This window comes from Octopus bimaculoides, chromosome 2 (assembly GCF_046866305.1).
Source record: "Octopus bimaculoides isolate indiv1 chromosome 2, ASM4686630v1, whole genome shotgun sequence".
NCBI lineage: Eukaryota > Metazoa > Mollusca > Cephalopoda > Octopoda > Octopodidae > Octopus > Octopus bimaculoides.
Genome location: NC_142929.1, coordinates 41,404,531 through 41,429,176, shown reverse-complemented (window position 1 = coordinate 41,429,176; position 24,646 = coordinate 41,404,531). Strand labels below are relative to the sequence as shown.

The 24,646-nt window shown below is 33.5% G+C and overlaps 1 protein-coding gene across 26 annotated transcripts in view; it reads right to left on the bottom strand.

Annotated features, from left to right (window-relative positions):
- Positions 1–24,646, bottom strand: part of LOC106884224 (GTPase-activating Rap/Ran-GAP domain-like protein 3) — a 1,447,782-nt gene that overhangs the window by 1,164 nt on the left and 1,421,972 nt on the right. For 11 of the 26 annotated variants that reach the window (XM_089343959.1, XM_089343991.1, XM_089343975.1 and 8 more), the window contains one exon: positions 14,849–15,458. The exons of the other annotated variants lie outside the window; for them this stretch is intronic. In XM_089343959.1, coding sequence (XP_089200085.1) covers positions 15,342–15,458 — 117 coding nt within the window. In that variant the 3' untranslated portion in view covers positions 14,849–15,341. Of the gene's footprint in view, positions 1–14,848; positions 15,459–24,646 lie in introns of those variants that run through there. 26 annotated transcript variants of the gene reach the window in all.

The window sequence follows — 24,646 nt, the reverse complement described above, 5'->3', positions numbered from 1 at the left end:
TAATGATAAATAATAAATGCCAAAATATGGTGTATAATATATAGAATTTATATATTATACATTGCAGTATGATATACAGAAAATGATAATGATTGACATTAAACTTAACTGAAATATATTAATTTGTTTTAATTACTCTTAAAGCTATTTTCTACAGAAAAGATTAAAGTTGATGGGATCAAGGTTAATTTATAACTCATACTTTTTTCATAGACATTGAAAGGCATAAGAAATAAAAAGAGACTAAATACTACAAGAAACCATCACTTTACCATTGCTACTAACTTAATGAACCTTATGCGAATTATTATATATCACAATGTATCACAATGAATTATTACTTTAATACATATATATATATATATATATATATATATATATATATATATATATATATATATATATATATTAATGTATGTGTTATTTTGTAGAATAATGCATACATATGAATTTATACATTAGTAGTTAATACACCACACAAAGATGATTTTAAAATGAATAAACAAATAAATGGTTACTTGTTCAAATATATTAATATTAGATTTTACAATAACATGGTTGCATGATATATTACATAACTAGCATGCTAAATAGGAAGTATATCTTATAGTGTATTGTGTAGCATAACATTTATGAGATACCACATGACAATATTCCACAACATGTCTGCATCATAACACACTACATCAAATTAAACTGCATCATGTAACATTTCTATTAGCAATGAGATAAAAAGCATTTGATGGTGGTTAAAGTAAATTAAAATGAGTGAAATGACAATGAAAATTGTTTTAGATGTGACATAATGATATGCACAAATACATGTGTATGTTTGTTTGTGTGTATGTGTATATATATATATATATATATATATATGTGTGTGTGTGTGTGTACATATTATCCGAAATGTATAGTATTAAATATCCATCATGGATGGTCTTACCAATCGGTTTCATGTAAAGAATACAATGGAGTGTTAGGTAATAAACCAATTATATAACTTTACGCTTATCAGAGTTAGCCGATATGGGGACTGCCTATACATTTTGGATAATATAACCACTCTACTGACAGATATATGAGTCCATCTTTTCCCTAACTTATGGTCTCTTAGATGACTCGTGCATGTGTGTATATATATATATATATATATATATATATATATATATATATATATGTATACACGTCACACACTCAGAACCACACATACATGCATTTTATATATCTTGGTCTGGTCCAATAATTAATTACTGCCTAACTTTAACTCTCAAATTTTCTTTCAAAGAAATACATGTATTGAAAGTTTCCTTCCATGTGCAGGTGTGGCTGGTTGGGTGGTAAAAAGTTTGCTTCTCAACCACATAGCTCAGGGTTCAGTTCCATAGTGTATCACCTTGAGCAAGTGTTGCCTACTATTGCTCTAGGCCGACTAAAACCCTGTGAGTGAATTTAGTAGATGGAAACTGAAAGGAGCCCATTACACACACACACACACACACACACACACACACACACACACACACACACACACACACACACACACACACACACACACATATATATATATATATATATATATATATATATATATATATATATATATATATCCATGTGTGTGTGTCTTTACATTATTTACATTGGACAGATATGTCCTCATCTTGTTTGTTGTTACTACAACATTTCAGCTGATTTACTTGCCGGCCTTTGTCAGGGCTGGAGAGTAAATCAGCTGAAACGCTGTGGTAAGAACAAACAAGATATCTGTCCAATGTAAATAATGTACTGAATTCCTCATTTCTAAAATATAGAACTGTGTGTGTCTTTGTATATGTGTTTGTCCCTCACCACTTCTGGTGTAGTTTGTTTATGTTTCAGTAACTTAGCAGTTCAGCCTAAGAGTCAGATAAAAGAGGTACCAGATTTATAAATAAATACTGGAGTTGATTATTTCGACTAAACCTTAAAGGCAGTACCCCAGCATGGCTGCAGCCGAATGACTGAAACAGGTAAATGATAAAAAATAAAAAATCCCATTTAATAGTTTTAAGGGTGTGCTGTCTCTACATTAAATAATTTAATCTGTTTGACAGTATATGTGGTGTATGGGAGAATTTTTAATCTGTTTAGTACTTCTTGCAAATTTTAGTTGAGAAGATCTTTGTTAGCTATGGAAATTCATAAGCACAATTATTTCATCAAAGATATTTTGTAAACCTCAGTTCAGCATGGTTTATTACTACTGCATGTTTGATAGTACACACTTTGTATAACCATGTCAAAAAAGTCATAGCAATGTGTTAGAATTTGTTTTTAAATAGCCATCTTGATAGGTTAATGGAGATTGCTCAAAAAGTAGAACACTAAAACTAAATTGTTTTATAGCATTTAACATGTTAAACTTTGTATGAAGAAGTGCTGAGTTCCTCAAGTGAATGGATCCTATGGGAGAGAAGCTCAAGGTAGAAATATAACAAAATGCTGAAAACTGATCTGATGTACCTGAAGCTCATGAAGACAAATACTACATATTTTAGCACTTAGCATTTGTCAATTTTATAGATGAAACACTCTAAAAATCTTTTTTCATACAGCCTGTTACTGGCAGTCACATGAAGTTTGTGATGAACCACCAGTGATACATGTGGCAGTTAATGTGTTAATTTTCATCTCCTTCTTTTTCATGCTCTAATCCAGCTAGTTTTACTATTCATCTTCCCAGAATTAATAAAACCATATTTTCCTGCATACAAATCAGATTTTTCAGATCAAAATTTACAACCCCAAAAAGCCAAGTCAACTTCATAAATCAAGATGACATTGGAAGAAAGAAAGTTCCATGTGAAATGCAGAAGGATTAGGAAAGATAGTGACTATGTTTAAATGTATATAATACATGTTTACACTATATGCTACATCGACTTGTATGACAGAAAATATGGTATGTGGAACATCTTAATTTGATGTATTCACTTTTCCTGCTTGGTTAACCCTTTAGCATTCAGATTATTTCATCAAATGTAATGCTTATTTATTCATATTTTTTGAATTAATCATGTAATATCTTGCAGCTTTGAGATTTTGATGATGTTTAGTTTTAGAATGACATAGTAAGGTAAGGTATAAGAGGCCAGATCTGACTGGTTTGAACATAAAACAGGTGGAATGTTTTGGATGGATATGATCAATTTAAATGCTTAAGGGTCAAACAAATGAGCTTTTTGGATATTTCTATTTTATAACTAGAAAGTTTTAAATTCTTTTAAATTTAGTTTAATTTCAATCCTGTTATTTAGTTAGTTTTTCTCCATTTATGCTGAACAAATTTCCCTGGAATGTTGTGACAAATCTTCAGATTGCAGGGATTAATCTGATACAGGATTTAGTTGTTATGTAATTAAGCATCTAATATAGAAAATTCTTTACAGAATCCTGTTTGTCTTGCATGATAATTGATTAAATGTATTTCAACACTTTATAGAATATTCACCATGAAGTGTTGGTTAAATTGGAAATAATCCCATAGTTCTCTCCCACCCAGGCATTAGCTATATGAAAGATAGATGAAGAACAAATGATTATTTTGTTTTTAACTAGCCTTTATGATAGGTAGTAGAGACTAATGAAACAGTAGAACATCAAAACTAAATTGTTTTACAGTGTTTAATTTTCGTCTCCATTTATTTCATGTTCTAATTCAGCTATGGCCAATTTTAATAAATACCATATTTTCTAACATACAAATCAAACTTTTCAGAACAAAATTTACAGCCAAAAATAGTAAGACACTTTATACACCAAGATGATATTGTAAGACTAAAAATTCCATGTGAAATGCAGCAGGATTAGGAAAGGCTGACACTGTTTGAATGTTTACACTATATTTACACATTTAGCATTCGGTTTACTCTGTCAAATATAATGTTTATTTATTCATATTACTTTAATCAATTATGCATTATCTTCCAGCTTTGAAATTTCAATGGTACTTTTAGAATGACATTATAGTGTGAGGGGCCAGACTTGACCAGTTTGAACATAAAATGCGTTGGACATGGCTGGTTTAAATGGCATTACCTTTTGACTCACCCTCGTAGATATCTTAGTCATTATCGTTGTTATCATAATCATCATCATCATAATCAACATTATCATATCTATAATGGCATGAGTTTGACTGGTCATCACAGTTCAAGTCAATTCTTGTACAATATTACCTCCCCCTTGATGGGTTGGGCGCTACCACTAACTTATATTTAGCATAGCGTCTATAGCAGTACGATCATCCTATCATCATCCAACTTAATGAGAATACATGCTGCATTTTATGATAGCATCAACATTAGAAAAGCTACCTTGTCCTTGACAAGACTAAAGATGTTTTTCTATTCTATGTTGTATATGATCCTTCGTTCATCAGCACCAGTGAAACCATCTCACTCCCAGCACAACTAAACAGAAACCCTTCTACTCTGTATTGTCTCAGTTTGTTTGTTACTTCATTTTCTGTATAACTTGCTGGGAAGAAAACCAAAATGACAGGGTGATAGAAGAAAAGGTAACCGAAAAGAACCAGAGTGATAAAAACAAGAGGCTGACAGACAGGGGTAGGAAAATTGAGTTAAAAATTATATTACCTAGAGATTGGTAGAAGGGAGAGCAATGAAGAAGAACCACAGCAAGACAGAAATAGAGAGAAGAAAATGAATTATAGTACAACTAGATTATCGTGTGGTAGGTGGTAAGTGGATGGAATAGAAATAGCATGAGTAGAGTGATAGGAGAGAAATGAGGTAATGAAAGAAGAATGTTTGTATGTATGCATGCATGTGTGTGTCTGTGAGAGAGGGGGGGGGGGGATGATGGATACTAACAATGTTTCATAGAGGAGGAAGTAATGTAAAAGAGAGTGAGAGTGTTGGATTACAACAAAGGAGCAGGTGGCAAGGAACCTCATTACACTGGTGGCATGTATGGGGATAAACAAAATGACAGTATGGAGTTCCCTCACCATTTCCATCATCATTACTATTTCATGTCCGCTTTATCATGCTGGCACGGATTGGGTAGATTTTCTCCTGTATTTTGTCATTTGTTGCAGTCCTTTGTTACTCCTTTGTTATCTCCTTCATGATCTTCAGACACATCAGATCGGTTTTCAGCATTTTGTTATATGTCTTCCTTGGTCTTCTCTTCCAAAGAATCCATTTACTTGAGGCGCTCAGCATTTCTTTGTACAGCTGAGATAAGCTACATGCAGCACAAGCCTGTACTGGCATTGTCTTCCTTAAAAACACACTACATCTGATTACTCTTATATCTTGTTATTCTCACCTCATTTCAGCTTCATTGTTCATGAACATATACATTACAAAATATGTGTGCATGCGCATGCACTTATGTGTGTGTATGGGGCTTACTGCCAATGATTTCAAAATGTGATATAACCAACATCTGTGCTCCTTTTGGTTTAGAGATAGGATTGACTCCACTTCTCTGCCCTATTATATTTGGAAGCTTAGAGACCATGGAATGACTAACAGAATCCAACCTGGAAAATTAATGATAGGCCCCATATACTTTAGTGGGTTGTTGAATTGTAGGCTAATTCTCTTTGAGAAACTGTATGCCCTGAAACAGCATACAATATCTATCAACAGAAAATCCAAAGTGATCTTTATTTGCAGTTACAAACGAGCTTTTCTCTCGAGATAATTTCAACTAATGCAAAAAATAATTTTAGAGAAAATTTTATCATTAAGGGAGTTAAAAAAATCGCACATGTCCAAGTTACTTCCCTTATGTCTTACAAACTCTCCAATATTTAATAATTCATTGTAGTGATTTATGCAGCACTCTGCAACAATTTTCATCATGTTATCCAATAGGATACTAGCTTGCTAATAAGAAACCATTACAGATATCCAATTAATTAGATAATTCCTTTCATGACTTTCATGTCTAAGTAACAACTGTGTAAGTCATTAAAAGGTTACCTACAAATATATACTCTACATCATGTTTTGAGTTCTCTTTCCTATTGTTTCTGCACATGCACGCACATATATATAATTGAAAAAAGAAAAAGAATGATTTCACTGGTAGTTCTAATCAGTTTAATTCGTTATTTTTAATTTTCTGATAATAAAATTAAAAAATGATAAATTAAACTGATTAGAACTACCAAGGAAGTCATTCTTTTTCTTTTTTCAAATATACCCAAATGTACCAATGATCTCACACATATATATATATATTGGAAAATGTGTGAAATCCTTGGTACAGTTACGTATATTTGGAAAAAGAGAAAAAGAATCGAAGTCATTTTTTTCTCTTTATCAAAAAAACAAAAACAAAATTTATATATATATATATATATATATATATATGTATATGTATATGTGTGTGTGTGTGTGTGTGTGTGTGTGTGTGTGTGTGTGTGCATGTATATATAATCTTACACACATACATGTATGTGAAGGCACATGGCCAAGTGGATAGGTGTGAGATTGTGGTTTCGATCCACAGATTGGCTGTGTGTTGTGTTCTTGAGCAAAAGACCTCATTTCATGTTGCTCCTGTCAACTCAGCTGTAAATGAGTTGGAGTAGTAATGGACTAACATTCCAATCAAGAGGAATGTTGGTCTGCTTGCCAAGCCGGTAGGATGGCATCATTCAAAAGCTAAAAATGATGCAAAAGCGCATTGTGACCAGCAATGTATAACAACATCTGATAGCCTGGTCAATCACATGATTACGTATTACATACATACAAACATGCATGCATGCATACATACATACATACATACATATATACATACATTCATTTATGCATGCATACATACATAGATACATACATACATATACACATGCATGTATGCAAGCATGCATACATACACACATTTATACATACATACATATTTGTATACATGCATATATATGCATGTTCTCTTGCTTATCCAATTATCTGCCAGGCAGTAGAAATCACATCAACTTTGCCCATTTACTAAGTCTCAAACTAAATTTATGCCTTCCTGTTGCTCCTTTAGTTATATTTATTTTGTATTTTTATTTCTTGTGGAAGATACACTTTTCTTGGAATCAATCAGAAAGAAGAAATTACCATGTAGCTTCTGAGCTTTGATTTTCACCTATTTTTATGTATTGCTGTTACCAGTAATCAAGCCCAATCCCATGACACTTTTCTGTTTTCCATTCAATGCATTATGCAACATATTAACTATGTGCTATCCTCTTGCCTTCAGTGCTTCAATCCTGATGATATCTATCGTAAGGGTTTTATGATTTTTCATTCTTTTTATTACATCTTCTAATTCCTTTTTGTCACTTCTGCATGAGTATTCACATGAGATAGCCATCTGGGATTTTTGATATTGCTTCTGTGTTGTATGAGTGTTATGTGTTAAGATGCTTAGAATAATTTTACCATAATTGAAAATTGTCAGCTATGTTTGTATGTATATTATCTTCTTCATCTTTGATGACACTATGTTTCTCTTCTGCTTTGTTTCTCCATTTCATTGCCTGACATAAAAAGGCTTTGACTATAACTGATTATAAGCCAGCTTCTAGCAGTTCTATTTCATCATGTAGAAATTTTTGTTCTTTTACATTTTTGCTGGAAAGATGATGTCAGTCATAGGTAAAGATACCCAAAATAGTGCTGAGTAAAAAGGCACTGTAGAACAGTAAAGACTGTGTCATTGTCATAGATGGCCAGATGATAAAGTGATTTGCAATGTGTATAAGCCTGAGACAAGGTTGTCTTCTACCTCCATCACAATTCTATCATCTTGGAATTTATCACCAGAGAATTGAAAAACTTGGAGAAATGTCTGGTAATTATTGACTTCCTTTTCATAAACATTAGATATGCTGCTGACATAGTCCTAATATTTATAATCTTTGACAAATTCAAAATATCTATTAAACAGTTATAGGAATATAGGGTTAGAGTTTCTAGGCAGTGTACGTAAAAGCAAAGAAAAGGTAGAAAGACAGTGTTGTACTCAAAGGCAAAGAAAATTTGGAAAGACAGGTCTCACTGGCATCTAAGGTGCTTGAAAGTCCAAGAAACATGGTTTAAAACAAGCTGGATATCAATCATTGATTCTAAGTTAAACTGTGCGGTGACACTGTTTTCTGAATTGCAATCTACCTGCCTGAAATGTAGACCCTAAAATTTTGATGATTTTTAACTAATACAGTAAGACAAATAATAAGAGAGAAGAGAAAGAAAAGAGTCATTTGTGTAGTTAAGGTAACCTCCCAACAACTATGAAGTATTTGCTCTTTGTTAAGACATCCTAAGCACTGGATTAGCAATTTGGCCACCTAAGAAGGGGACATTTCAGATTTATGAAGGCACAAGTTTACTGCCTGTAGCAGCAGAAGGTAAAATAGCAAATTGAAGACTGATAGTGATACTGTTGGTGGCAGTAGAAAGCAAGGGTCTGGAGATCTCACACACTCACATGCATATATATATATATAGCTAGTTATAGATATACATACACATACATATGTGTGTGTGTGTGTGTGTGTGCATGTATTCAAAGCATATCGGTGACTGCCAGTTTCACCAACTTAGTTATATGTGTAATTTGTTATACTATCAATATTCTGTAACTGATGTATCATCAGGCCATAATTCTATGTGAATAAAATAAACATTGGCTATCTTAGACTTAGACAAGTTGAGTCATGCGTAAAGTACTTCTTTCAGTGGAGGAGAAAAATTTATTCATTTTAACATAATGATTATTTTCCTTGAGCTAGGCAAGTTTGAAACTTTGGAAATATAAGGAAGACAATAACTTGTGCACAATAGAGTTAGTCATAGGGGTGCAACATGCATTAACAACATATACACACACACACACACATATATACATAGAGGCAAGGAGCAACTATAGATATGTGTTTTGGTCTGTTTGAGCATGTCAGCATAGGACAGTCAACTCAAGTCCAAAGAACAGAAAATAGATTTTTACATAAAGAAAAAGTGTAATGTATAATTTTTGGCAAAAGCAATTTGCATAATTGAAAATAAAAAGAGATAAGCAAAATTACTCAAAGAAATTCACTGTATGAATTCAGATAATTAAGTAAAAGGGGGATATTGCTAGCTATCCCTTGCCTGTAAACAGAGATCAGACAACCCATTCCATGGTTATCTAAATAATTTGCTAAAAATGTATTCAAATTTTTTTATTTTTATTATCTCCCCTCATTCAGTAGCAGTTCCATCTTGTAAGAGTTAGTAGCAGGTGACAACTAATGATCTCACTATATGAATGAATGAGTCCATGAGAAGAATGCCAACCTGCCATATTTAGAAGCAGTGAAAACCTTTTACACCAAAGCTAAACATTCAAATGATAAGAAGTCTTTTTTCTCACTCATGTGAACCTAGAAGTTATGTGATTCTCAGTCAAACTGTTCATACAAGTAACTAAGAAGGCAATGGAATATATTAAATACGCTTTTCTTTCATTTGTACAGACACATGTGTATGTATATGTATGTGTATATAAACATATTTATATATGTGTGTATATATACATATACATATCTGCACACACACACACACACACACACACACACACACACACACACAATACAGATATATATAAATTAATATAAACAGCTAGGCACAATATAATACCATCAAGGAAAAATTGAATTGCCAAAGCACTTATATTGCAAGAATTAGGAATTAAAAATACTTAATGCTGTGAGAAGCATGCATTATATCTCTGACAGGGGAGATAACCTTCTTATGAGCATCTCGAGGATCACTAGACTAGTTTTGCTTGTCATCCCATGCTGACCACTTGATAAGATCAATATTTTAAATACCGATCTTATCCTTATTTATATAAATATATATATATATATATATATATATAATAATATTTTATTCTCTGTAATTTACAAAGCCTTTTGCATTAGTTCACAAATATTACATATATTTGGCGTAGGAGTGGCTGTGTGGTAAGTAGCTTGCTTACGAACCACATGGTTCCGGGTTCAGTCCCATTGCGTGGCACCTTGGGCAAGTGTCTTCTACTATAGCCTTGGTCCGACCAAAGCCTTGTGAGTGGATTTGGTAGATGAAAACTAAAAGAAGCCTGTCGTATATATGTCGTATATATGTATATATGAGGGATATTAAATATTGATGCATCATTACATATTTAAACGGATTTGATTATCCTTGAGAAACTTCGTTTTATTAATGAAGTGGAAGCAGCTGTAATTTGTGAGATGTGTCATTTGCTTGTATAAAATATTTAAACTGAATTGAGTTTATAATTGTTCAATTTATTGTTTTGCTTTCCATTCCTTAATATATGTAGATATATATATGTATATATATGTATATATATATATATATATATATATATATATATATATATATATATACATACACACACACACACACACACACGTGTATGCACACATACATACATATAGATATATATGTATATGTGTGTGTGTATGTGACAGGTTCCTTTCAGTCTACAAAATTTAATTATTAGGCTTTGGTGTTAGCTCAGGAGTATAGTAAATCCGTTTAAATATGTAATGATGCAAATATGTAATATTTAATATCCCTTAGGTGAATTTTACACCTAGTTAAATTGTTATATATATATATATATATATATATATATAGTGCTATACAGTGGGACTGAACTTGATATCATATGTTTGAGAAGTGAACTTCTTTACCACATTGCCAGCTGTAGAAAACATTGAAGTATAATGCACTTCTCAAACCCGCCAAACCATCCAACCAATGCCATTATGGAAGGTGGACATTAAAAGATGATGACAATGATGATGATGATGAGGATAATGATGATGAGGATAGTGATGATGAGGATAATGATACAGCATGTTCATACATGTACATATGCATGTATACACATGCACACACGCACACACACATGCACCTCACCCCCACACAATTATGTTTATTTAAGTACTCACTCATGTTAAAGGCTACTTTAATTAAAATAGTCGGCTGTCAGAACCAACTTTCTAGAGAATTGTGTTAAACAGCTGGATATACTTGTGCCAATATTTTTTTTTTGTCATATACAGGGTGGCCCAAAAGCAGGTTTACAGTTATTCAAACTATCTCTTTCACATTCATATATCAATAGTTTAGATCATCATCATCATCATCATTATCTCATTTAATGTCCGTTTTCCATGCTGGCATGGGTTGGACGGTTTGACTGGGGTCTGGGAAGCAACTTTCTCACTACACAACTATGTAAAATTTTCGTGTATCTTGGTTGTTCTGTCACCAAGGATGAATCACTAGATTTGAAAATCAGTTTACAGATTATAAAGGTTTCAATTACATTTGGGATGCTAAAGAACCAAGTCTGGTTAGACAGGGTTTGAAACTGCTCACCAAGCTTTGCACCTATCATGTTTGCATCATCACATTCCCATTAATACTGAGGCCATGTCTTATCTGAGACACATTCTCACATCAACACGACATCAAAATACTCAAAAGACTTCACTTGTAGTGTCTAAGGCATCAGTTGGAAATCTAGTAGACCTGACACAAAAATACCAACAAAAATGAGCTGTTTCAGTATGGATGCTCACTTCATCAACTAACATATGTGATGGGGGTTGGTCATGTTATCTATGATGATGATCTCAGGCTTCTGAGGCAATTATTTTACAGATAATTAGTTCTGAATAAGCGTCCCAAGCACAAAATATAAAAGTTCATGACATCACAAAAAATAATTTAAAGTTTTTGAACATCAGTACTGTTCACTGGCAATATCTTCTACTGAATGGAAGTAAATGGGGATGAGTAATGAGAAATAATAGCCTGCAGTTAAAAAAAATTTAAATTGTCCATCAAATAGCAAAGTAGAATGCCCCAAAACTGTAGGCTGTTATGTTCTGTATGGTCGAGGGTCTAAATAATTTCACTTGAAGTTGCTTTACACTTTCAAAAGTAGTCAGATTTGTCAATTATGAAATGTCATATAATGGAAGACCAACAAGGGTAAAGGTAAAGACACCCTTCGGTCATGAATGACCATGGGATTGCACCTAGAAAGTTACCCTCTGAGGCACAAGTCTGAGGAAGGTTGTTTATGGTAGACCAGCAGTTACCTATGTATACCAACCTCTCCTCTCCATGCCACCGATGTTATCCAAGGGAAACGCAAAAGCCAATACAGCTTGGCACTAGTGACATCACAACTCATTTCTACAGCTGAGTGAAGTGAAGCAATGTGAAATAAAGTGTCTTGCTCAAGAACACAACACACAGTCCGGTCTGGGAATTGAACTCACTACCTCATGATTGTGAGCCCAATGCCCTAACCACTGAGCCATGCACCTTCACTGGGAGACCAACAAGGGTGCTTATATCCATACAATGCCACAGTCCAAGTGGAGCACTGCAGTCCTTTATATTTAAAAGCTGAACTGAAAACCCATGTTTGGATTATTGCAACGGATGTGATTTTTTACAAAATTATTAGTAAAATTCATCAAAAAGTTTTCTAAATATCAGGGCTAGGTTGTCATCTGAGGGTCATTTGTAAAAATGCTACAAAGCTTGTTAGAGGCATATTTTTAATGAGAAAGTTGTTATATTCAAAAGAACAAAGTTGACAATATATGGTCAACAATAATCACACACACACACACACACACACACACACACACACACACACACACACACACACACACATCTTCAGTAAGTCATAAATCCAAAAGAGAAGCACACTCTAAGTTACAGAGCAGTAGAGTAATTAAATAAAGAAAATTACAGCTGGTTTATGGAGTTACCCTGGGTTTCACATCCATAAAGTTCTTAAAGAGGTTATAGGCCACTGGCCATTAGGGTCTGAAGAAATGTCATAAATTAAGCAGAAAATGGAGGAATCTTGACAACAACAATTGGCTACCATCGATTATTATTTTTTAATACAAAACTTTATCCCATTAATAATCGATGGTAGTCAATTGTTGTTGATCATGATTTATCCATTTTCTGCTAATTTAAATTTGATTCCTGATAAACACTTGTTTATCCTTGTTATTGCCTGTATCCTATGAGTGTAATATGCTTGGATATGTATGTCCAGTGTTAACATAGGTCATTTATACTGGTAGTAAAACGGATATTCTTATCCCTTAGACGGTTATTCCAGCCGCTAACTCTACTAACCTTATATATATATATATATATATATATATATATATATATATATATATATATATATATATATGTATGTATGTATGTATGTATGTGTACATATATGTGTGTGTATTTATGTATGTATAAATTATATATATGTAGAGAGCTTGAAGCAGCCTTGCTGCTTTCTGGATCTTTTCAACCAACCCATATCAACATGGAAAACAGGCATTAATTCATGACGACGACGATGACAATGAGGAAGAGAACGGCACACATACACACACACACGCACACATACACATACACACAAACGCACACAGTTTCCTCCTCTTCACCATCATCATCATCATCATCATCATCAAAAGTTTTATGTCTCTGCAAGCTGCTGTGGCTTGGGTAGGACTTTTATACAATGGCCCACCTTTTTTGCCTTTTGTCATTTTTATTTGACTATGCAACTTCTTCCAAACCATCTCTTGGGTTGCTTTTAATACCAGTCACCTCTATCTGTAATATACAATCCTTTTTCATCCACCACTCTTTGTTGAAGGTGAAAAATGTGCTGGATATTGAAAATATGTCAACTTATTTAATTTTTCAGAATGTATCAATAACATTCTTTTCCTTATACAAGCCCAATGTAGTTAATAAGTTTGTCTGCAGATTTCATAATGTTTAGTTGTTTTTTTAAAATGTTTGTTATTAGAAATCAATTTTCTTTTAAAACTTTCAGTCTTTTGATTTGATATCTGCTACATGACCAGGAAATTATAATTGAATAGAATTAAAAAAAAAAAAATGAAGAACCAAAATTCTTCTGTCAGAACACACACACACAGACACACACGACTGACAAAACGAATGAAAAAAAAACATAGGCGTTAATCTACAGGGGAGGTAACTCAGCAAAAGTTTTGTCCATCACGAGCCTACCAATTTTAGTAGCAATCTATATCCCTTATAGCTACAATCAAACTGCTCAAAAATAACCAGAAGGAAATAGAGAAACATGTTGAGTGAGGATGAAGAATGTTTCATGTAACTAATAAGTATAACAACACGTTTTTTTTTTTTTTACAGTGAATGATAGTGACCTTATAGTGAATGAGAATGCAGAAAGTGAGGGTGAAAACTCATTTAAGTGAGCAGATGAAAGCAGAGATATATATATATATCTTATATGGAATTATATCGAGAAGAGAAATGAGAATAATATAAAAAGCAGAAGTTTATTATTGTAAGTAAATGATAACAATAAGAAATGTTGCTCCTTATAGATGAGAATAGAGGAAACACATTAAACTGAATGAAACCTTTTAATGGACATAGAGAAGCACAAAGAAATATTGGCAGAGTACAACAATGAAAAATATTGTGAATATCACAATAAAGCATAACCTATAGCCTGTGACTTGTAGTGAACAATGACAACAGCAACATTAAAGTGTAAAAATGTGTGCAGCTGATCTCTAGGAATGAACGACAACATTATATCAACACATGTGAGAGATGATTTGTAGTGAGTTTTATAACCACTTCAACAACAACGACAACAATAACAGCAACAACAACAAAGGAAGCAGAGATGTAACCACTTTCTTGAAGTGAAAAGAGTAAACAAAGCCAGCATACCCAATCAAAAGACAAAAGATTTATTTTTCTCCCAGTAAACTGAACTTATAAGAATAAACTTTAATTTTATCGTTATTTTACCTTTGACAATTCCCAGCTTGTGACCATTTCATTTAAAATGGACACTAAACTGCCTTGTTTTTCCTTCAGTTCAATTTTTGTTTTTGTCTCTAATACTTATTACAGAATTAGAGGATATTGTAATGTTCTGTTGGCCAGTAATGCTCTACACAAGTTCATTGCTAATCTTTAATCTAGAGTTGTTTTCAGATTTAAGATTTTTCTTTCCCTTTCTTATATAAGGCCACCAACTTCAACCTGAGACCACACGTACTTTCTTTCCGATTTCCCTGAGTTGTTCATGAAGGTTTTGCTGTTCATTTGGTTCTTATATTTCATGTTAAAATTAATGTCTTTATTTTTATTTTCTTTTAAAAACATTCTTCTTGATTTTTTTTTTTTTTTTGAAATAATTATTGGTGAACTGAGTTATCAATTTTTAAAGACTGGGTCGTTGCCGACATCACTCGGACAAGATGATGATGGAGCTTGTGATTCTACCTCCACAAGGAATGTTGGTGTGATTTTCCAAATAGATTCTGATTGAACCTTTTAAAAAAATAAACAAATAAATAAGGGAAGAAATGGAAAAAGAAAATAAGATGAAAACTTTAGAAGGAGGATGAAGAATTGAAAAGTTTGTAGAGTTTCTACTGAGAATTTGTGAGTGTGGAAGAGTTAATGTTAAGTTTAATTTAGGAATCATTGTTAAGTAGGGTTATTTGTGTGAGTCATTTGTGTGAATATATCAGATTATTGTAAACTAGAGGTTTGTCACTTATCATCATTAATGTCTCTGTATATTTGTCAGTGTTCATTAGGAGACATTCTTCTGATATTTCAGTATATATTAATATAGAGTTGCTACTTTTATTCAATAATTCTGCTCTTAATTTACAATTTCAACGATTGTTTGTGAAACATATAAATTATACTTATTCACAAGTGCATTATAGGTAACCTATTTCTGCTTCTCTGTCAAACTTGATGGAAAAAGTAACAGTATTCATATTTAGTTAATAAAATTTTATGAAAGATTAATTCAATTTATTTTAGAATATTTATTACACAAGTAAATTGAGAAAACACTTAAATAAAATTCTTTAGCTAGGATTAGAATATTTTGACAGAGATGAATATAAGCAGTCAGAATTTGAAAATTATTTCTCATAATTACATGAGGAATATTAGTTTACATTGCTAATAGATAATTTAAATAATTGTTACTAACATATTGGCAAGTGTATATGAAAAACTGTATACACACAAACAAACATACACATGAAATGTATAAAATGTTTAGCGTAGCAAACAGATGGTAAGAGGAAAGCAGGAGAAAATAATATGAAGTGACAAAGGCATTTATTTATAATTAAAAAATTAATTAATTAAAAAAAAGTTGGCAAGTGCCATTATTAGTAGTAATTGATTGTTAATTAAACATGGTTAGTAGCAGCAATCAAGATATTTAATGAGATTGTGACTATGTCAATAATTTTTAAGAAGCTTTAAAAATAGATCAATTTAATCCATTTGACTCCAAATTGCATGAGATAACCCCTGGTTCCTTGATATAAACTTCCTGTTTTAAAGTGAGCTGGATAAAAATCTTCCATTAAAATTTTATGTTATTTTATGTTCTAAACACCAATTTAATAATGACAAAGCTATTTTACTAAACTCCTATCATTTTGATAATTAATCTAGACAAAAGATGTGTATTTCAATAAAAATATAGTAACAAAAGGGTTAAGAAACCAAATTCCCTTAAATATTGAAAAAGATGATGCATTATATCTAGGGATAGCATGGGGGATGGTAAGTAGCACTTGAAGAGGTCCTGAACAGGGCATCTCAATGCAGTACTGGGCAGCCAGACAAAATGCACAGTCCTCAACCTTTTAGAATGTAAACTGGCTATATCCAGCCAAAATAATCTACCTGTTCTACCTGTTTTATTTTGAAACTGGTCAGATGTGGCCTCTCACACTTACTCCACAACGTTATTCCAAAAATAAACAATCACATCAATGAAATCTCAAAGCTACAAAATAATGCATGACTAATTCATATTGATCTGGATAAATAAATAAGCAATACATTTGACAGAGTAATCTGAATGCTAAAGAAATTAAATGGTTAAAACACCAATGAGGTTTGGTTTACAGCTGCTGATTCTCAAGTGTTGGCAATGAGGGACTTTGCTGTTGATACCTTATCAAACCACCACCACCACCACCACCACCACCACCATCATCATTTAACGTCTGTTTTTTATGCTGGCATGGGTTGGACAGTTTGACAGGAGCTGACCAGCTGAAAGGCAGTTCAGGCTCCCTGTCTGTTTTGGCATGGTTTCTATGGCTGGATGGCCTTCCTAACACCAACCATTTTACAGAATGTACTGGGTACTTTTATGCAGCACCAGTACAAGGCACCAATACTTATGAGCCCAAACAATTAGAGATGTTCAGCTGGAGAGGGTTGCAAGGAAGGAGCCTGTATGCAAGGGCAACCATGCTTTTGCTTAGCTTGACATATCTTTTCAAGCACGACCAACTGCCAGTAGTCTCAGTCCCCTGTCATCTCCTCTGTGAGTCCCAGCATTTGTAGATCCTTTCTCACTACTTTGTCCCATTCCTTACTTCAAAACCATATTTTAAAACATATATTACTATAAATCATTTTTAACGTGGGTTAAAAATCCTTTGGATGAAAAAAAAAAATTGAGGTCTGACCATGGAACTTGAACCCACATCTTCTGATAATATGATAGATGTGCTACCATTTTTACAGATCTAGGCTCAAGTCCTATAGATAGCAGCTTTTGACTTTTTTTATCCATGGGGTCTCTAATGCCACATTCTACACACTACTTTCTGTAGCTTTATAAACTTTGAATTGCACAGTTAAAAATTACATATATATCATGTCACTTAAATTTTCTAAGTTCTTATGACACAAACAATTTGTTGTATTTTAAGAGGGTCATATTAGCTCTTTATTCTATCTTATTGAATCTGCTCCCCTCTCTGAAGTGGAGAACTCAAAAAAACAATCTCAGAGCAAACAAAAACTATTAAACCCTCAGATCACATGACAACAATCCTCTTTCTCCTTGTCTCTCTTCACTCTAACATAAAACTTACTCACCGAAAATTTCAGTAGTGCACATATATTTAGTGAATGAACAGTATATAAGAAAATGAGATAATGTAGTTATATTGAAAGAAGGTGAAAATAAATTATGAAGAGATGATAATATATTTTTAAAAAATTGTTATAGTAAAGTTAGTTTGGGTTAATTAGGCTAAGTTAGAAAAAGTTGCAGACTATTATTGTTGTTGATATTATTATTGTTGTTGTTATTATTAAGATGGTGAGCTGGCAGAATCGTTACCACATGAGGCAAATTGCTTAGTGGCATTTCATCCATGTTTATGTTTTGAGTTCAAATACTGCTGGGGTCAGCTTTGCCTTTCATCCTTTTGGGGGTCAATAAAATAAGTACCAGTTGGACACTCGGGTTGATGCAAATGACTTAGCCCCTCCACAAAATTACTGGCCTTGTGCCAAAATTTGAAACCATTAGCAGTGAGGTGGCAGAATCGTTATTGTGCTGGGCAAAATGCTTAGCGGTATTTCTTCTGTCTTATGTTCTGAGTTCAAATGCCACCAAGGCTGAATTTGCCTTTCATCCTTTCAGGGTTGATAAAATAAGTACCAGTTGAGCACTGAGGTCAGTGTAATTGACTAGCCCCCTGAACTTGCTGACTTTGTGCCAAAATTTAAAATCATCATCATCATCATCATCATTATTATTATTATTATTATTATTATTATTATTATTATTATCATTATTATTATAATAATAATAATTATTATTATTATTATTATTATCATCATTATCATCATTATTGAGTGAGCGAGCAGTGCATGCCATCAAAGTGACACTGGGGTACAAATATACGAAGCCCAGTATACCCATCATGACTACCTGTCTGATAAGGGTACACCAGGCACATGCATCACAACCATATGTTTGCGACATGATGACCTTATATCAAGATAAGCAGCGCATGACTTTGCAGGTGGGGCCCAGTTAGAATTTTCTTCAGGTCAAGCAGCCCATTCCACTCAAAAGGTTCCTGAATAAGGGTTGTTTAAGGATGTTGAACAAAACACTCGTATTTCCAGAGGTGAATTATCCAAACCTCAAAGAATTCCTCTCAACCACATGGTTATGATGTTCCCCCACTATTTCTGCCCATGATCAGAGATGCACATGTTGTCAGATGCACATATTGTAAGGAACATGTTTAACTGGTTAAGATTAATCAACTGACAAGCAAATCTGTGGTATTGAGCAGAATATTTGCTGTAGCCCATCTTTTATACCAAGACAAACCAATGTACATGATAACACTTCCAATCAGTTAAGATCAGAAGCCATGAGAGCCACTGCCTGGTACTGCATTATCATCATTATTATTATTGTTATCATTATTATTGTGAAGATATAAAAATATTCAAGTACCACAGCAGTATTCTGTACAATATAAAGGGTGCTAGGTCTCACAGTCAATGATAATGTCTCCTGGCGATCTGACATACATGATATAGCAAAAAAAAAACCAAAAAAAAACCTGAATCCCAGATATTGGCCTACTTCTTCAGAGCCAAAAAAATGGTTCAGCTACAGACAACTGATGATTCTCTATAAAGCTCAAAAGTGACCCACGTGTGGGATGGTGCAACATTCTAGAGCACATATGACAAAAAGAAGAAAAAAAAGAGACAAAACTAGCTGATTGGTAATGACTCACTCACAAACACAACCCAACTTCTGGTCTATAAACCTACTGACTTCTCACTCTGTCTCTTCTACCACTACTACTACCGTTACTACTACTACTACTACTACTACTACTACTACTACTACTACTACTACTACTACTACTCTTCAGAACTGGTATACATGAAAGTATACATGAATTAGTATACATGAAACTAGTATACATGAACTAGTATACATGAAACTAGTATACATGAACTAGTATACATGAAAAGGTGGTGAGCTGGCAGAAACGTTAGCACGCGGGGTGAAATGCTAAGCGGTATTTCGTCTGCCGTTACGTTCTGAGTTCAAATTCCGCCGAGGTCGACTTTGCCTTTCATCTTTTCGGGGTCGATAAATTAAGTACCAGTTACGCACTGGGGTCGATGTAATCGACTTAATCCCCTTGTCTGTCCTTGTTTGTCCCCTCTATGTTTAGCCCCTTGTGGGCAATAAAAAAATAAGAACTAGTATACATGAAACTACCACCATTCAAGAACACCCACCATTCCTCACCTGACACATCTACCTCTCTTCTTTCTCAGACACCACACTAAATTGTTACCAATATTCCTTACTCCTGAACAATCAACTCTGTTGAATTAACTTCCAACCTGTGCTTTTCCTGCAGACATTAACCCTTTAGCATTTAAGCCAGCCATATCCAGCCTAAATATTAAAGCTGCCTTATGCTCAGACCAGCCAGAACTAACCTCTCACACCTACCCTATAATGTCACTCTAAAAATATACAATCACACCATTGAAATCTTAAAGCTATGAGATATAGCATGATTAATTCAAAGCAAAGTGAAAAAATAAGCATTACATATGATAGAGTAACCAGAATGCTAAAGAGTTAACTTGCTGATGTTCATCCTCAACTGAGTATCAACAGCAGTGACCAGATCAATCTCAGAGACCTTGTGGTGTCAAGAGCACTGCCTTTTCCCTATATATATATATATATATATATATATATATATATATATGTATATATATATATATATATATATATATATATATATATGTATATATATATATATATATGTATATATATATATATATATATATATATATATATATATATATATATATATATATATATATATATATATATATATATATATATATATATATATATATATATGTATATATATATATATATATATATATATATATGTATATATATATATATATATATGATGATGATATATATGTATATATATATATATATATATATATATATATATATATATATATATATATAGCCACTGGAGTGGCTATAGGCACAGGAGTGACTGTGTGGTAAGTAGCGTGCTTACCAACCACATGGTTCCAGGTTCAGTCCCACTGCATGACACCTTGGGCAGGTGTCTCTGTACTATAGCCTTGGGCTGACCAAAGCCTTGAGAGTGGATTTGGTTGACAGAAACTGAAAGAAGCCTGTCATATGTATGTGTGTGTGTGTGTGTGTGTGTGTGTGTGTATCTGCATTTGTTCCCTCACCATTGCTTGACAACCAATGCTGGTGTATTTACGTTCCCATAACTTAGTGGTTTAGCAAAAGAGACTGATAGAATAAGTACTAGGCTTACAAAGAGTAAGTTCTTGGGTTGATTTGTTCGACTAAAGGTGGTGCTCCAGTATGGCCACAGTCAAATGACTGAAACAAATAAAAGAATATATACCACTCTCACCCCCTCCGCTTTCACAGGCACACACACATACACACATTTATATACACATACTACTCTCTTTCCCTCTTCTTTCACACACTCACTCACGCATTACATGCACTTACATACAAAACAGTAATCATGCATAGAACTATATACAACTTTAATCTTCATGTACACCGTATTTGTAGCTTTCCTAAAAGCAATGATGACCACATTTATAATACATGCTATCCATGAATCACTATAAGATTTACATCTGCCTTATTATTAGCTCATAAATACCTCTGCCTTAATGAAGGCGGAGGTATTGTTTTCAGTCGTGTTTGTTTATTTGTTTGTCTGTGGACAAGATATCTCAAGAACCGCTGGATGGATTCAGATGAAACCTTCAGAGATGTTGGGCCTCGTGACTGGCATGAACTGATTAGATTTTGGCATCGATCTGGTACCGGACAACGATTCTGGATTATTTTCCCTGTTTTTTTACTTAATTTTTAAGAGCAGCTGGGTTCATTTTCAGTATTCTCGTTTGTGAGAGCAGTCAAGTTTATTTCAGATATTCACATTTTAAAAATCATTTCCGGCTAATTGTTGAGAGGATGTTGATGTGGCCTTGTTAGAGGTTTGTGCTCTCTGAATGCTTTTGTTTCCAATGTTTCTATGGGTTGGCCATATCTAGAGCCTAATATTTTTTTTTATCTGTTTTGTTTTTATCATTCAATTGCTCTTATTAGCCTTATTTTTTGACCTCTTAAGTGCCTTCCATTAACCCAGCTCCTTCTCTTTTCGGTCACTAACAAAGAGTTGACAATACTCTCTTTACTTAGCATGTACTATTCCCTTCCATCACATTCAAACAAACACCAGATTATCAGAACAACACACACACACACACATGCGCATGCACACAAAAGCTTCAAACCACTTAACTAAATTTTCAGTTCACTCTGCACCTAGATTTTATTTCATTCCAAACAAATACACAAATCATACTTTGATTTTCCCTCACCTGGCTGCGTGGTGAAGAAATTTGCTTTGCAGCCACATGGTTTCAGGTTCAGTCTCATCCTACAACACTTTGGGCAAGTGTCTTTTAGTATAGTCCTGTATCAACCAATGCTTTGCGACAGAAATTGTGTCAAAACCCATCGTATATATATACATACACACTCACATATATAATAATAATAATAATAATAATACTAATAATATTCTAGGATGTTTGTGTGTGTGTATACATACATACATACATACATATATACATACATACATACATACATATACACATATATAAAATATATGTATAATATACTGTTCTGTGAGAGTAAGATCAACAAAAAAGTACACCATCTGGCAAGAGATGAATATTGTTTATTGAACACAATATATAAACCAATGCTTTGAGACTGAATTTAGTAGACAGAAACTAAAACCCATCGTGCACACACACAATAATAATAATAATAATAATAATAATAATTCTTGGATGGAATTTATAAATATTTAATACATTGCTATGTGCGTATATATATATATATATATATATATATATATATATTCTCTTTTTCTCTTTTACTTGTTTCGGTCATTTGACTGCGGCCATGCTGGAGCACCGCCTTTTAGTCGAACTAATCGACCCCAGGACTTATTCTTTGTAAGCTTAGTACTTATTCTATCGGTCTCTTTAGCCGAACCGCTAAGTTACGGGGACGTAAACACACCAGCATCGGTTGTCAAGCGATGTTGGGGGGACAAACACAGACACACAAACATACACACACACATATATATATGAATACATATATACGACAGGCTTCTTTCAGTTTCCATCTACCAAATCTACTCACAAGGCTTTGGTTGGCCCGAGGCCATAATAGAAGACACTTGCCCAAGGTGTCACGCAGTGGGACTGAACCCAGAACCATGTGGTTGGTAAGCAAGCTACTTACCACACAGCCACTCATATATATATATATATATATATATATATATATATATATATATATATATATATATATATATATATTATACTGTTCTGTGAAGATAAGATCAAGAAAATAAAGTACCCCATCTGGTGAGAGATGAATATTGTTTAATGAACACGGTATATATTTTTATGAGCTACTAATAGTTTCATGCAATGAAAACTATACAGACAGTATTTCATAACATATCTGGTGCCTTCATGCAATCTTCGGGCAGTGTGTCTCTCTTTGTGTCTGTGTTTGTCACTGCCACTTGACAACTGGTGTAGGTTTGTTTATGTCTCTATAATTTAGCTGTTCATAAAAGAGACTGACAAAATAAGTGTCATACTTAAAAAAATATATAGATAAATGCTGAAGTTGATTTGTTGGCTGTAGTCCAATGACTGAAACAAGAAGATAAAAGATATGGAGGCGTGTGCCCCATATTATTGTGCCATTATATTGGTCTTATGCTGTTGGACTTAGTTCCCCAGTTGCTTTCAGTTGATTCCAGTTTGTTGTGGTCCTTTATCGCTGGTACTGGCACTCTGTTGGTTATGATGACAAGGGTTCCAGTTGATCTGACCAAGAGGACAGCCTGCTTGTGAAATTACCATGCAAGTGGCAGAGCACTCCACAGACACACACGTACCCTTAATGTAGTTTTCAGGGTGATTCAGTGTAACACAGAATGTGTCAAGGCTGGCCCTTTGAATCACAGGTACAACTCATTTTTGTCAGCTGAGTGGACTGGAGAAATGTGAAATAAAGTTTTTCACTCAAGGACACAATGTGTAACAGGGAATTGAACTCACGACCCTATGATTATGAGCTGAATACCCTAACCTCTAAGCCACACCCCTTCACTGTGGTCCTTTATGTTGGCTCCCTAACTTGATTAACAATTCTGTATCTTGATGTACTGCTTCTTACTACAGTAACGTATCAGTTGTTTCTTAATCCTGTTTACCCCTGACCCTTAGTCTTTTCAGATGCCCTACAAAGATTGTTGGTGCTACCTTTACTCCAATAACCTAGCTAAGATAGGAAAAAAAAAAAAAAAAAAGAAAAGAAACTCATGATGTTTATGTTAAACTAATATATCTAAACCTATCGAGTAGACATACAGACAGGAAATTTAACCAGTTCTTCATAGATTGGAAAATAAATGAAGAACAACCTTGACCCTTTAGCATTTAAACTGTCCATGTCTGGCCAAAATATTCTACATATTTTAGGTTCAGACTGGCCA